This window comes from Clinocottus analis, unplaced genomic scaffold, assembly GCF_023055335.1.
Source record: "Clinocottus analis isolate CAN_PGR_092001 unplaced genomic scaffold, fCliAna1.0.p SCAF_5, whole genome shotgun sequence".
Classification (NCBI taxonomy): domain Eukaryota; kingdom Metazoa; phylum Chordata; class Actinopteri; order Perciformes; family Cottidae; genus Clinocottus; species Clinocottus analis.
The window spans coordinates 18,321,115-18,336,290 of NW_027176207.1; the positions used below are offsets into that span (position 1 = coordinate 18,321,115).

Below are 15,176 nucleotides of genomic sequence, written 5' to 3' on the forward strand. Positions count from 1 at the left end.
TTTAAAATGGAAAAAAAAGTGAAAATCACGTGAAATCTTTGCCGTTCTGTGAACGCCGCTGGACTTTCAGAAGCCCCTCAGTTCGCCATCGGTGTGGCTGAGACGACAGAGAAAGAGAGCCGTCGAGCGAAGAAGAAAACGGGTCAAAACCCCCGATAACGGAGTTAAGTCGGCATATCGAATGCGTGATTGATAGGGGAAGCCGCTGATCCCGCTAACTTTCATCCTTTGATAGTTAACGTCAGATAAAGAAATAGAAGGCAGGGAGCATTTCAATGTGACGTGTTGCCAGTCTTGCTCTGATGCAGATCTGCGGTTTTCTCAAATATCTGCAAATTGGGCAAAAAAAAACTTTAATGCCACGCTACGAATACTTTTTCGCGAGTGAATCTGAAGATTGAGGTTAGCCGCCGCTCGGCGAAGATTGGCTAATGAGCCAACCCGCTGAAAGCCCACACTCCAAGGCCTCCAGCTGCTCCGAAACACACATCAAACACTCTCTCTCTCTCTCTGGAGCCCGGCCCTCGCCGTCACAGGCTGAAGAGAAGCGAAGGAGGGCGCCTTAATCTGGGGTGGCACCGGTTCAGTCGGCTGATAACACGGCAAACAAGAAAGGAGGCACGACCTAGGCTGAACTCTGCCAGGGATCGGCGCGGGGTGTCGGGGAAGAAACTATCAAACGAAAAAACACGCCGAAGGAAGCTTATTTTATGCCGTCGCAAATGTGGACATGTTGCTCGACGGCAGCTTTGAAAACGGACCCATTTGTCTGTTTTTTCAGGGATTGAATGTTCAACTTTAAGCAACGGGACGGTTTCTGCAACGACCGTTGGCGTCTCGGGGACAATAGCGGCGTTGAATCAAGGCCTGGACTGAAATAAGCGTCTGCATTTTTCTTTCGTGAGAGACACAAAGAGACAGTTTAGACTGTTTTCTCTGGAATAGAAAAAGCTTCATTAACACCTGACAAAAAAAAAAAAAAAGAAGCTCCAGGGCGCATTGGGTTCTTATTCGCACATCAGCTGTTTTTTACGCTCAAGAGACAAAAGGAAGGCATCAGAAGTCTCTGGAAAGCAATTTCACACATGTGATTACCCATGTGCCATCAGAACGATGTAGCTCCAAGGAGTTGATGAAGACATCAGCCAAATGTGGAAACCTATTGAATCAAGGGAACGGCAGGAGATGAAACCCAGCGGAGAGCCATTTGATGACATCTTGGCTGGATTCAATCCAGTATCTCTCTTCAATGTCCCAGATTCTTCACGGGTCATCAGTGTTATGATCATTAGACGTATGCATATGGAAAGAAGTGCCATGAACTCGAATGGTGCATCATTTTTTTCTACATTTTCTTTTCGAAAATGAAACATTTCAAAAACTGCCGCACTCACGAATTGTTGAAAATGAGAAATAGATAAATATGATAGTTTTACCGCAACAAGTGGCTTTGTGAAGCGGCGTTGTCGTATCAAGTTAACAAGCCAGCAAGTGGGTTTGTCCGCAGTTTCCACGGTGACCTCACATGTGTTTGCCCAGATGTCAGCATTTTATTTTGAAGAACAGTAGTGATATTTGACGTTTTCACTGTATTCCACCAGATTCAACCATTTTCACATTGCTTCATACTGCAATGACAGTGAGATTAAAAAATGTGGTTTTCATGGAAGTCAATGAGGCATTTTTGGGCACAAAGGTGTCCGGAGGGAGTATTTGACATTACATGAAACATACTAATGCAATGAAATCAATTGTGTTGCTAATCTTTGACATTTCCAAGACTCTAATCACCACCAAAACCCCATCACCCTACTTTTATACTATATGGAGAATAATCCAACTATAATCCAACATGAAACCCATATGGGCAAACACAGGTGAGGCTTGGGACCCTTATCTGCAGCCCAAATGTAAACCTTCTGGGCCCCACATGGACAAACTGTCTGGAGTCTCAAATGTCATTATTCAGTTTTTCAGTTCATTGCTACGTTATATTTTCTGTTAAGTTGATTCGCGGACATGAACGCCTGGTTGCAAACTCTCCCCCGAGGATGTGAAGTCCACATGACCGTCAGCAGTACGATGCAGTGGCGGGCCGTGGATTTACTACCTGCACCTTCAGTCGACAGGGCTATAATGCTAGAAGGCCTCTCCATGTACTTTAACCCGCGAATCTTATAGCTAACAGGGAAAAATCATTATAATACATGTAGTGTATTTGGGAAAACAAATTAAATCATAAAATAGCTGTAACTTGGTGATTCTGTTTAGGCGAGCAGTGAAGGCTGAGCAGGCCTTGGCGGCCCGCCACCGGTACAATGTAGCTACGACCTTGTACCGTAAATCTATTAGAAAATGAAACGCAGACGCAATTAAATACGACGTTGCGGTTGAAAACGGGCGTCTTCATGACTCCGTGTCATCTCTGTTGTCCTATATTCACCCTGAACACTGTAAGTGGAAGCAGAAATGTTTGCAATGCAGATGAAGAAAAAAAAAAGGAAATTAGTCAAGTCTTGCTCAGCCTGAGGGAAGCAGATGACTTCCTGTTTCGTTAAGGATTAGACGCCGTCAAGTCAAATTTTTCTCAAGCGGCCTGAAACCAACGTTGAAAAAAAAAAAGCCTGAAAACTTTCAAAGAAGAATTTGTGTATTGACTTTGTTATGACTGGCTTCAATGAGGATGACATCTTGTTCTGTGTGCAGTGTTCAGAGCGGCAGGTAAAGACAAGACAAAGATTACAGAAGGGAAGCATCAGCTTGTCCCACTTGTCTTTACACTTTGAGACGTCACTGACTTGTATAGAGAACCAGTGAGAGGAATATTGACTGTTTTAATATGCGTCGGTCTGCTGTAAAAACTACAGAATAGTAAACTTGGTGAAGGACCGTCTGTATATCAATTTAAACACAATAACCTCGATGTATCCAGCTCACAGGAAAGCTAGCGGGTCAAGATGTGGTTTAACGTGTCAACAAACCCTCTGGCACATCCTCAAAGCCACAAAGAAGGTTTCTTGTTCTGTAGGTCAAATTTCATCTTTTTCTTCTTCTTCCTTCCTTTCTTTCTTGTCCGCGAGGATCCAATGACTACTGCAGTCCATTTGAACACCGCCTTTTATTTTGGCATCTTTGAAAACTACTCCACAAACGGCAGTTTCAGACGGGAGAATGAAGAAAAAAATGCAAATGTTCAGGATAGATGTTAGGAAGCGAGTACAGAGCGTGAACCCCGCAGGGGGGGCCGCATCACAGAGTGTGATCTGGGTGGATATTATTTAATGATCGGCAACATAACCCACTGGGTCATGTCTGATCAGAGCCATCATCGGATCACCTTTCGGCTGCTTACGCTCCAACATCTTAAGAAATTACTTCAGACTGATTGATAACATAGTTGACAATCTGATTTTTTTTTGTTGTAAATTCGTGTTTCTGCATTATTCCCAGAGTTGCAACTCTGTGCATCATTTCCCTCTCTGCTTCTCTCGACTTTTGGTTTCTGTTTGCTTCTCTGATAATCATTCAACATGTTCTGTGGAGCATAAGAAATAAAGGAAAGCTCACTCGAAGTAACACAAGTTTACACTCACACACACACACACACACTGCACACTTGGAGAGAATGCAAAGACCTTGGGCCAAACAGAACAACAACAACAAAACAAAAAGAGAGCAGGTTTGTGTCTGTGTGAAACATCTGAGCTCAGCGGGAGAGGCAAGTACAGGAAGGAGAAGGCTTCAAAACAAAACCAGCTTGTTCTCCACTGGTGAACATTGTATACATTGCTATACATGCTAACTGAATAAATCCTTTAACCTTATTGTTCTGCCTTTTTACTATAAAACACAGAGTGAAGTACATTATAAAAAAGGCTTTCCTTTTCGCAGAAGAGCAGTTTGTCTTTCGTCGGCGCTTATTGTTCAACCAACGCGGTTATGTATACATTATTTACAAATACAGCCGTACAAAAATGTGTATTTCTCTTGTGTACATGAATTTAAAAAAAATACATCAGATAGGTTTGACTTTGTTGTGAAATATTTCTGAAAGTCCTTTAATACGCAGCGACAGAAAAGCTGAGAGACAGCGAGAAGGTGGATCCACCTGACTCTTAAAAAGGATGTGACACCTCAAACAACATAATATATGCGTAAATGCAGTGCACCACTATGATTGTGTTCAGGAGTTATCACAAGGCACTGTGTCCACAGGTCCAGTTCCTCGAGGGTGTTGTCGCCAAAGATCTTTACGTCTTTACACACTACAAGTCATTGTATTGTAAAACCAGTCGGCAGAAACAAATTGGCATTGTACGTTTCTGCATCGCGCTCGCAGAAATGTAAAATGTTGGTTTTTAAATGGGACATGAACAGCGGCCTACTGGGTGAAAGTTCAGTATTTTTGTTTTTGTTTTTATGGCAATCATGTCGCAATTAACGACTAAAACGAGCAGTGGAGGAGTAATGTTACGAAGAGCCAGACTAAAGGAGTACAACTGAACAACTTTACGCTTCATTCACACTCGTCACATTGCTATCGACGGATATGTGACAACTAATTTTCTGTTTCCAGCGTAGCGTTAAAGCGTGATCAGCAAGCTAGCATGTTAGCTAGTTTGCTGACTCACACACACTTTAAGAAAATGCGCCAAATAACGGGCTGCTGGGTCCTACAGTCCCTCCGCCTCGCCTCCCAGCGCTCAGGAAACGTACAAGCTAACTAGCTAACTAGCCAGCCATTCGCACAGAGCTACTTTGCGCTACACCTGCCCAAATTTGGTACCTACGTGTGTGTTTTTAGCACAACAACTAGCAGAAATGTCCAAAACAGTTAAGTTTCTGTTCTACTCTTATTATATTTGTATTGTTGATCAACTGTACAACTTTGCAGATATATTCATAAGAAATGTTTCCACATTGGTAGATGCAAATTCAACTCCACTGTCAGACAAGAACATTGATGTTGGAGGACTCTGCAAATTATAGATCATCTGCTTATGGCAACTACACTATAGTTGTACTTTTAATGATAATTATAATGGGGTTTGAATAGAGCTCAGAAGCAGTTGTCCGGCATTGCATATAAATACGAAACAAGATGGAAGTGGTCTTGAGAAAGTGGTCTCCACCTAAAACACAGAAAAAGAGTTCATGCATGCTTTTATCATCTGAACCTGTTCAGTGTGCGAAGACATAAAGATCTCAACATGTTGGAGGAAGCAGATGTTTTCGGCCAAGTAGTCTGCGATAAGTAGTGAAAATCAGAAAACAGTGCTGTTATCTGTGTTAAACTCCACAGGATCATACGTTTGTCACTTCAAATTGTTAACAAAAATACACACATGTCCTCACACAGATTATAAGATGAAAAAAGCCAAATAAGAAGTGCGTCATCCCAAACTGGGAAAGCTAAAGGGCTAAATAGAACATGGACAACAACTCATCCTTTTGCAGAGTCAGGTGCTGGCAGCAGGGGTCGCTGCAGTCAGATGTGGCTGAAGGTCTTTGCATTCACACAAAGGGGAGAGATTGGTGATTGGGAACCGAGATCGGAGAGTTATGTACTTGTTGATGCCAAAGAAAGTCTGTGTGATGTGCTTCTTCTTGCCACAAGTGCATGGACATAAGGCACAGGCACAGTCCCCCTCTTTCAACAGAGTGGCTCGCATTAGTTTGTTTGTCCTTTTGTAAAATCGTCCTAGTGCAAGAAACAAGTAGGGTGACCACCGCCGAGGTCAAAGCAGCTTACAGTGAACATTTATGACAGACGTTCTGTGCCAAACAGAACTCTGACAGTCGTCATGGGAAATGAAAAGAGCTTTCTGTTCAGATTAAAATCAAAAGATCACATCAAATAAAAAGTACAAACAAAACTGAACAGTGGTTGTTGGAGTGGTTTGCGTGGCAAAACTTGTGTCGTGTTCACATCAAATCACAAGAAGTGTCAGAACTTGGCGACAACTCTCCGCCACAACATGTTGAAATGTCAAAATCAAAGTTAGCGAAATAAATGTTCCCATAATTTCGATGAATTAACTGCTGCTAGCACTGGGAAGCTAATTTGAGTGGTTTGTCCCAGTTGGGTGAGTGTGATACAACGTGAACGGTCACAGTTTGCCACTTTGAACAGATTGTAACAAAGACCAAATGGAACATGTTGTGTGCTAATTTACTGATAAACAACTTCACTGCAGTGTTGATTTAGACCTCAACAAAGAAAGACTGGAATCACCTTTGACCCAATAGTGTATAATTCAATTGGAAATACCCCACGGTTCTGCTCTTATGCATAATGTTTTCCACAAAACTCAAAGGTGGTTCTATGTATTGTCACACTCACAGAACATAATGCTTTTACACAGATACAGCACATACACTTCTGGATCGGGTATGTGTTCAGACTGAAACGGCAACTTCATAAAAGCCTTCGGAAAAAAATATCCAAGTCCAGTGGATGTATTAAAAGAGCTGGAACTTGTGTCACCCCAGAGGCCGCTGTGCAATTTCAATCCATGAAGGTGTTATATTGGTAAAACTTTCAAAGAGCCTAGGAAAGTGATTTAAACATCAGTGACATCATCCCAAAGGCTAATGGCCGAGCAAGCCGGTGAACTGTAAGCCTTTTTTTTTGCTTGTGTATGTCGGCTGAGCAAATGAATGGGTGCATTTTGGTACCTAGCTCTTATAATACATCCATGACAAGTCTTCATGTTCATTACACCATCTTATAGCCTTAATGGTTGCGACGGTTGCTCATAGAATACCTACAGCTGGGTTTAAAATGCCTTATGAACAAGAGGAGAAGTAAAAACCCTCCAGTTATCTCAGCTTGGGTAACTGTTAGAACCCAGAAAAAAAAGCAGATGAGTAAAAAGGGCAAGAAGGATGAAGGGGAGGGGGAGTGTTGGGGCCTGTAGGTGATCACCCTAGTGATTCTCATACTGAAATGCGCTTGAGGGAGAAAGGGAACAGATCTCTTCTCTGGAGACGTTCCTCTCAGTTTCTAGCAGGAAGCTCCTGCGAGCAAATAGTGTTATTGGGTGTGTACGCAACGTACACCACATGTATACTGTGTGAATGCATGTCTGTAAGCTAGTGTGTGCATCTGCCCGATGTGTGTACGCTATAAACTGTACTGTTGGGGTCGGACCGATATATTACCATTACTGTCCTTTCATTAAGCAGTCTCCGATGTCTTTTCCAAATATGACCTCAGTTGTATAAAAAAGTTGTGAAATCCGTCAATGAAACCTTTTTGTTCTTCTTTTTTTGTTCTTTTATTCATGTAATTCAGTTTAAAAGCCTAATAACTCCTGCAGTGCCGTATGTATAAAGAGCTTCGAGAGATGTGTATGACACAGTGAAGAGTTTTAGTGTCCCCGATGCTCTAAATGCTGATTTCAAAGGTTTTCCACTCTGAAACGTAGAAAATCAGGGAGAAAATATCTTTTAGCATTGAAATATTGGCACAAAAGACCAGCTGTCAGCAGCTTCAATCCAAAATTTTCAGTATTGGCCTGTTAAACATATCGGTTTAGCCTAAACATCAGTCTGAGTGTGTAATTGCAATGTGTATACATTAGTGTCTGTAAAGGTACAGATTGTTGATATTTCCCTCAGGCAGTCTTTGTATGGAGTGGTTGCTGTTTATCGATCCTGGAGGCAGGCAATATGTGTACATCTGTCCGTTTATGCCCGTTTTTCTTTCAGGATATCGGTGTATTTACTTATATTCGTATCTATCAGTCCTAGAGGCAGACATTGTTGCTGATCTGGCAGGTGGATCCAGTGCCGGCCTGGGACAGGAAAAGCCTCCCGTTGGGACAAACGCAAACCTCGTAGACAGTCTGCCTGTTCCCAGAGGACGAGGAGCTGGTGGAGGCCTTCCCTTCAGGCAGCCGCATCAGACGAATCCTCCGAGCATCCAAAGAGATCTGGTGTGGAGGGAGAGAAAACTGGTAAAATTGGAAATAGGAGGAAAACAAAATAAGCAAATCTCCAGTGGGACAAACAGGAAGAGGGGGGAGAAATAGGCAGATTTGTATTAAATAGCATTCAAAGTGAATGAGAATGAAAAATATGTGAAAGGCGGTAGACGCACATTTTCAGAGGGTCCCAAGTTTTGTGTGTTTCTTTTGTTATCTTGTCTTAAAGCGTCACTCATTGAGGTTTCAGTCCAGGTTGATTTGTCGACACCTTATTTACTGGTGGTAAAAGCAACTGTGGTTTTAAAATTCAGCTCTCAGATTTAGTTAATCAGATCTGTGGCTGGTCTTGGATAACCACTTGATGGTTAGGTAGAATGAATGCCGTGAGGAACGGCTAGACAGAACTGCTAAACCCAAAACCCAAAACCTCCATTGTGGTAGTGGCTGCTAGTATTTGTGCTTGGAAGGTTGTTGACGCCTGTCATTGCGGCAACCTAAGACATGTACCGGCTGCAGTTGCAGCGGTCACCAAAGGAAAAACCCTGGGGAGTTTGGCGAAACTATGGAGAAGGACGTTTGGTTTGAAGACTCATTGGTAGAGTTTGAAGACTCAGAGAAAGACTCATCCATGCCCTTGATAGAAGTCTCTGAGCGAGTCAGTAAGGGTGATGGTGGATGAGATTCACCCTGAGATGCTAATAGCATCTGGGTTGTCTTGATACCAATCTGATTCCTCAGGAATATGTCGAACCAGAGACCCAGAAGAAGTAATGTTGATTGGTCCTGGCCGTGGAACAGTAGACCAGCAGACCAGCTCTTTAACCTCGCAGGGCTGTTGAAGGGGTCATGGCTTAAGACCATCACTCCGGTCAAAGGGGTACTTCTGAAACATAGGGGAGAGGGGTTGTTGCTGCAAGCCATCTGGTCCTTCTGTACAACCAAAGCGAGAGCTGTTTCAGTGTACTCGGCAGAAAATCCAGTGGGTGTTGGCCTTCGCCAGGGCTGTCCCTCGTCACCTGCATTCTGTTTGTGATTTCCACGGACACGAAGTGCAGCTGGAGAGAGGAGGGTGTCCGGTTTGACGACCTGATAATTGCATTTCCAGCAGACCACGACCTTCGGCAAGCACTAAGAGTGAGAAGCAGTCGGGATGAGAGTCAATAACTCCAAGAGCTCCGTATGGACCCAGTGCTGCAGTGAGACATACTTAGCTCTTTCCTAAGTCACCTTGCAGCATCCGAGATTCATCAACTTTAAAATCGTTTAATTCCCACCTAGTAACACATCTTGAAGTTCAGTTATAATGGATTCTGGAAGTCTGATGTATTAGGTTGCAGCTTGGACTTATTGTGACTTTGGCCATCTTATCTCCTTGCTGTTCAAAGGAGACGTCTAAGTTAAGTAGTTTCTTGTTGGCTGATGGTGAATTAAGGGGTTTGGACTGAGGCCAGGCGGACAGGGATGTTCTGTCGATAGTCAGGATGTGTAACTTCTGGCAGAAAACCAGCTACATCTTAACACAATTCCCTAAAATCACCTCTCCTCGATAAATGTCTTCATCTGCATATCCTGCCTTTACCTTTAACAACCCGGCATAATGTACAGTATGCTTGACCTTCTTACAGTCAGGATTCATTCAGACCAGAATAGTCAATCATTATATTTCTTTATAGGCTAAAAACCTATCTTTTTCCATTTCCTCTTTAGCTTGGATCACTTCCACTGAATAATGGGTCTCCTCTGGTCTCTTCATTTGAATTGCTCTTGGAGCAAATCTCTTCACCCCTCCCTCCATAGCTTAGCTTTTGTTTTTGTTTACAGAAGTTCTACCTCACAGGATTGGACTTGCACGAATCGTGTCTGTTGGCCTTAACATCTCAAAATGTGTGTTTGCATATAATTTTAAGTGGTCTTGATATTGCAGTTGATGGCTGAATCCATCCAATTTCTCTGACATTTAAATTGTGTGTAGTAGAGATTTATCAATCCATATTTACAGCGTATTCCAACTCTTTGAGACATTCATTGCACAGTGACAGAATAGCTGAGTGAGAGCAGTGAATGATGAAGGTCGTGTGTTGAATTTGAAGCACACAGTGTGAACTCTCAAGTGGCAGAATGATATCCATAAGAAAAGTCACCCAGAATGCATCTGTGTGGCATCACCTCTACACCTCTATAGACAAATAGCTCATGGATTGAGGTAGCCAAGAGGAGAGGGAAACCGGATTGCCACCAATACAAATCATCAGTTTGAATCCCTAAAGGCAGGAGAGAAGATGTATGTAAAGGGAAAAAGTAAGTCTCTCAAAGCCTGGGAAAGTCTCAATGTATTGGGGATTCATGTCGGGACACTCGCACACACTAGAAAGCATGTCCTAAGCAAATTACGCATACATTGTCATATTCTGAACCTAAAAACTGCCAAAAACTGAGCGTAACATAACTGTCTGCCGACTCCTGGATCACTCCTCTTGTCTCCCGAGGAATAAAAAGAGTAAAATACCAGAAAAATGTATTCTGCCACACCGCCACAAACACACATACCCACACACAGCTACTCATCCACTCATTTTACTCCCTTCAAGCCCACATTGATTGGAACAAACTGCCCTTCTCCCTCTGCACAGACACGAACCACTGCTGCATGAATTTCATCTATCTGCCCTCTCCTCGCCTTCCTCCCTACAGGCCTCCAGGGGCTCGTACAGAACCGGTGTCTCAATGGCCAAGGAGAGGAGGAGCTCTCCAGCCATAAAAAAGGTAAAGGAGCCATTACCAGGCGCCTTCTGGGAGGCATCGCCACCAAATGACCTGGAACACTTTTAAAGCAGAGTCTCAGCTGACTACCTCCGACAGCTGCTGTTGAGCAAATCTTTCACCACGAGGGGCAGACAGTGTGAGACTGGGAGGATCTGTGCGTAAGTGTGTGGATAGATGGTTTCATGTGTGTGGTAAGCTGAAGAGTGCTTTTTGTGTACTGAAGGACAAAAGTACATATAGAGGAGGCAAGTATAGGTAAGACTCATATATTTCCGCTGATAAAACAGTGTTTTTTTTTCTCGGTTTTCACTTTCTTGATTCCCCAGGACCTTCCTACTTTGCGCACGTTGGTGATGTAAGCCCAAGCTGCACTTTGCCTCTGCATTGTACTTAGCGTACAACCTTGGGGTAAAATAAAATAAAAGAAGCTAACTCAATACCTACACAATGTCCGTGGAAGTGAAAGCAGCACTTAAGTAGAGCAGCAGCTGCGGTCCTCCATCACTGTCTGCATGGGATGCGTTCAGTCACAGCGCTGAGTGTTGGTCACCCACGTTCTTGCTGTGCCCCGAGTCCAATACATAATCACAAAGTGTGTTCGTCTTAACGCAAGTGCTCGACAGCCCTTGGCGAAATGGCCTCCAGTGTAGACCAGCCCTACAGAGTCCATGCTGCATTTTGGGAAAACAATTGCTGCACTGGCGTCTATGGAGTGAACCAAACCCTGCATCACAGCTAGGTGTAGGGAGGCATTTTTATTGTACTTTAATGTGCACAGTGTGGGGATAAAACATGCTTTCACTTCTGGTTAGACGGGGTGGAGTCACCCTTTAAGAGAACACGCATGTGTAATCAATTGTCAGTTATGTGAATCAGGATGTGTGTGTGTATGTGTGTGTGTGTGTGTGTGTGTGTGTGTGTGTGTGTGTGTGTGTGTATTTCTGTGTCTGCCTGTGTGGTTTGTGGGTGTCTAATGACCAAAGCATCTGTAATTGCCGTGGTGTTGCTGATGGGGTCCTGAGGGGAAAGGGAGAGAAAGTCTGTGTGTGTGTGTGTGTGTGTGTGTGTGTGTGTGTGTGTGTGTGTGTGTGTGTGTGTGTGTGTGTGTGTGTGACAGGAGGTTTGACAAATGGAAATCTGCAACACTAATGGAGTGTGAGAACGTGATTATAATTATATGAATTGACCATCGCGAGTTCAACAGCCTCACTTTTCGACCACACACCCGTGAAAACTGCAGAGCGATGAGGTGTGGGCGTGGCTACTGCGGTTACTTTTAATTGGAGCAAACTGAATCCAAGGGCACCTTGCAGAAACGGTCTCTCTCTCTCTCTCTCTCGCCTCGTCCATCTCATATCGGAGCTCGTCTCAACGTATGGAAATGTTTTTGTGGGAAAACTTTTTTTAAACACTTTCTTCTCCCTAATCCTCCCTCGCTGATTTGAACAGATCTGACATGACATGACTGGTGCAACCTAAGGTGGGAAATCCTTTTATCAGCACAGCCGGCTGTGATGAATGTGAGGACTGATGTGTGTAACGAATCAGGGGATGGTTGGAGGAATTTAGGAGCAGGGAGGAAGAGATGAAAGAAGCAGCATGAAGATGAGGAGTGGATCAGCTAAAAGGGAGGGGAAAAGGATGGTAAATAAGCAAAGTTGAAGACAGAAAAATGGGACAAAGGAAGGGGAAAGGACATGACAGGAAGCTGGAAAAGAGTATAGGATGGATGGAAAAGAGGAAGTCAGCAAGTGGACGAACCAATGAAAATGGAATTGGTGATTAAATGGAGGACGGGCAGAAAGGCAAAAACATTAAACTTCTTCTCTCTATTTTCCTGCTTTTCCGAGAGGCTCTAACAGATTCTGGTGGACGGCCAGCATGAAAACTGCCACCGGCCAATAAGCTAAATGCTGGTCCATGTTGGCTGAGGGAGCTCACTATTGTTTGGATCGCCGTTCGCAAAAAAATACGTTTGGACAGGATAAATATTGAATTGAAATAGATCCCCATCAGCCAATATGGCCGGACGACAAGAGAAGTTAAGAAGTTAATTTTTTCAACTTGTCAGTACACAGAGTGGGAGGTTTGGCCTGAAAGTACGTTCAAAGTAAGAAGACTGGATTTAGCTGCACGTTCCCAGCTTTGTCATGAAATAAACAACTAAATGAAACGTATTTTACGACTCGGACATGTCTTTCCTGTTAGTGATGATCTTCAGTGACAGACTAATGTCGCATGGTTTTTAAAGGATGAGTTTGGAGTCCAGCTTTTACATATTTTGGACCAAAATAAGAAAAGCTCAATACAAATAAAGAATGATTCATGTTAAGATGGCAGGAGGTTATAAATAGAGATGATTTCATTTTTTTTCCTTCACAAATGTAAATGTTGTTCATATACATATATACATATATATAATGGTTTGGGGCTTCGGTTATTCTTGAACTCGGTAAGAACAATTTTCCGCTACTTATTGACTCACCTCTCCGTCTTTGGACTCCAGTCGCAGCTCGTTCCTGCAGATAGCCTGGATGTCTCCCGCCTCAGCCAAGATCTGGATGCCTTTAGGAGCCTCCATCAGCAGGGAGCGAGTGGGAGACTCGAGCCTGGGAAGAAAGGGAGGGAGGACAGCGGTGTTACCGATGACGCTTCCACCGTGTTAGAGTAGGACAGCTAAGTCTTGCATCTGTCCATCCGGGGAGAGGGATCCTCCTCTGTTGCTCTCCTTCAGGTTTCTTCCCTTTTTTCCCTGTAAAAGGGCTTTTATTATCTTTATTTGGGGAGGTTTTCCTGATCCTATGTGAGGTCCTGGCACAGGGATGTCATGTGTACAGATTGTAAAAGCCCTCCGAGGCAAATCTTGTATTTGTGATTTGGGGCTATACAAAATAAACTGAATTGAAGTCTTAAAAACAAATATTAAAAAGCAAGAAAAGACAGAAGTTTACGCCTTGAATAAACCCTCAATGTGTTTTCTTTATTATAATCCTCAGATCTTTTCTTTAATTTGCTCCATATGCTCCATAATAACAGCAAAAATACCCCTACTCTCAATGTTTAAAACTTAAATAGGTCCTCACAAAGAAAAACACATCTAAAAACACCCTTTAAGGTCCACCACCACGAAAGGAGTGGAGGAAACTGAGTGGATCTGACACCACGGCCCACCTGCACGCTGCGCCGGCTTAAGACATTTCTATACGATTACAAATTGTGGATTAAAAAGCAGCCCACTCCTCTTCACATCTTGACAAAAACCACTCAGAGCCACGAGCCCGTCTTTACGGGAAGCAGCGGAGGTGTCAAAACGCTTCAGTGGGTTCAGACCTGCAGAGGAGGTCTCAGTAGACTTCCTGTCTTCCTGTCACCACGGCAGTTGTGGAAAAATACGTGATGTTTTCTCCATAGGGAAGGTTTTCATTTATACATCACACACACACTCTGTATTATTTAGCTGGAGGATTGTGAGCTTTAGTTCTGAGCGAGCAGCAGCTTTTAAAGGGTCTGTGTATTTGTACATAATACAGTATATGAGTCATCTTCTCCAGCGTCTTGGGTCTATGTGATAATTTATATGTATGTGTTCATTTGTACTATTCTGTTGAGTGGTTGTCAACATGGAGACACAATAGTTTATGTCACAGTATCAAAGGTTTAGAGTTGTCAAGTCATTATTTCAGATTCATTTGTGAGGATTGTGTATTTCTGTGATTTTGCCTTAATGGGTTTCAAAATTCAACGTGTTGTTGTGCGAACACCACCAAAGTTACATTTAATAATCAACGACCAATATCATGAATGTTAATTACATTGTGTCAAATATTTGACAAATTTTGCCTAAAGATAGATTGAGTGGCGGAGAAACAGACCAACGACGGAAACCTTTTTACAAATTGTGCACGCTATTTCATCATTAAATTCACTTCAGGGAATGTTTGAGGCAAGAAGAATTTTGACAATTAAATAAATGAATAAAAACTCCCTGCAGGTGCTAGCTCGCTGCCGCAGGCGCTAGCTTGCCACCACAGGTGCTAGCTCGCTGCCGCAGGCGCTAGCTTGCCACCACAGGTGCTAGCTCGCTGCCGCAGGCGCTAGCTTGCCACCACAGGTGCTAGCTCGCTGCCGCAGGTGCTAGCTTGCCACCACGGGCGTTAGCTCGCCACCAAAGGTGCTAGCTCGCCACCAAAGGTGCTAGCTCGCCACCAAAGGCGTTAGCTCGCCACCAAAGGTGCTAGCTCGCCACCACAGGTGCTAGCTTCGTGCCGCAGGTGCTAGCTTGCTGTGTCATTGGTGGTGTGAAATCTCCATAATGATAGTCTCTCTCCATTCGGGTGTGTCAGTGGTATCTCAAAACACTGTGTTGTTGGTCTTGAGGAACACGAGCCGCACAATAGTTGCTTGCAGTCCTGGAAAGTGTCACAAATATCCATGTAGAACATCTTTCTTCACGTACTTTACTTTGTGTATTGCTGTAAAACA

General features: G+C 43.5%; 1 protein-coding gene across 2 annotated transcripts in view; it reads right to left on the reverse strand.

Moving 5' to 3' along the window:
• Positions 1–3,099: 3,099 nt before the first annotated feature.
• The window catches only part of sgcd (sarcoglycan, delta (dystrophin-associated glycoprotein)), a 239,490-nt gene continuing 227,413 nt past the window's right edge, over positions 3,100–15,176 (reverse strand). For both annotated transcript variants that reach the window (XM_068601227.1, XM_068601225.1), the window contains 2 exons: positions 13,180–13,303; positions 3,100–7,937 (listed from right to left, as the gene is read on the reverse strand). In XM_068601227.1, the coding sequence (XP_068457328.1) occupies positions 7,752–7,937; positions 13,180–13,303 (310 nt within the window). In that variant the 3' untranslated portion in view covers positions 3,100–7,751. The remainder of the gene's footprint in view (positions 7,938–13,179; positions 13,304–15,176) is intronic.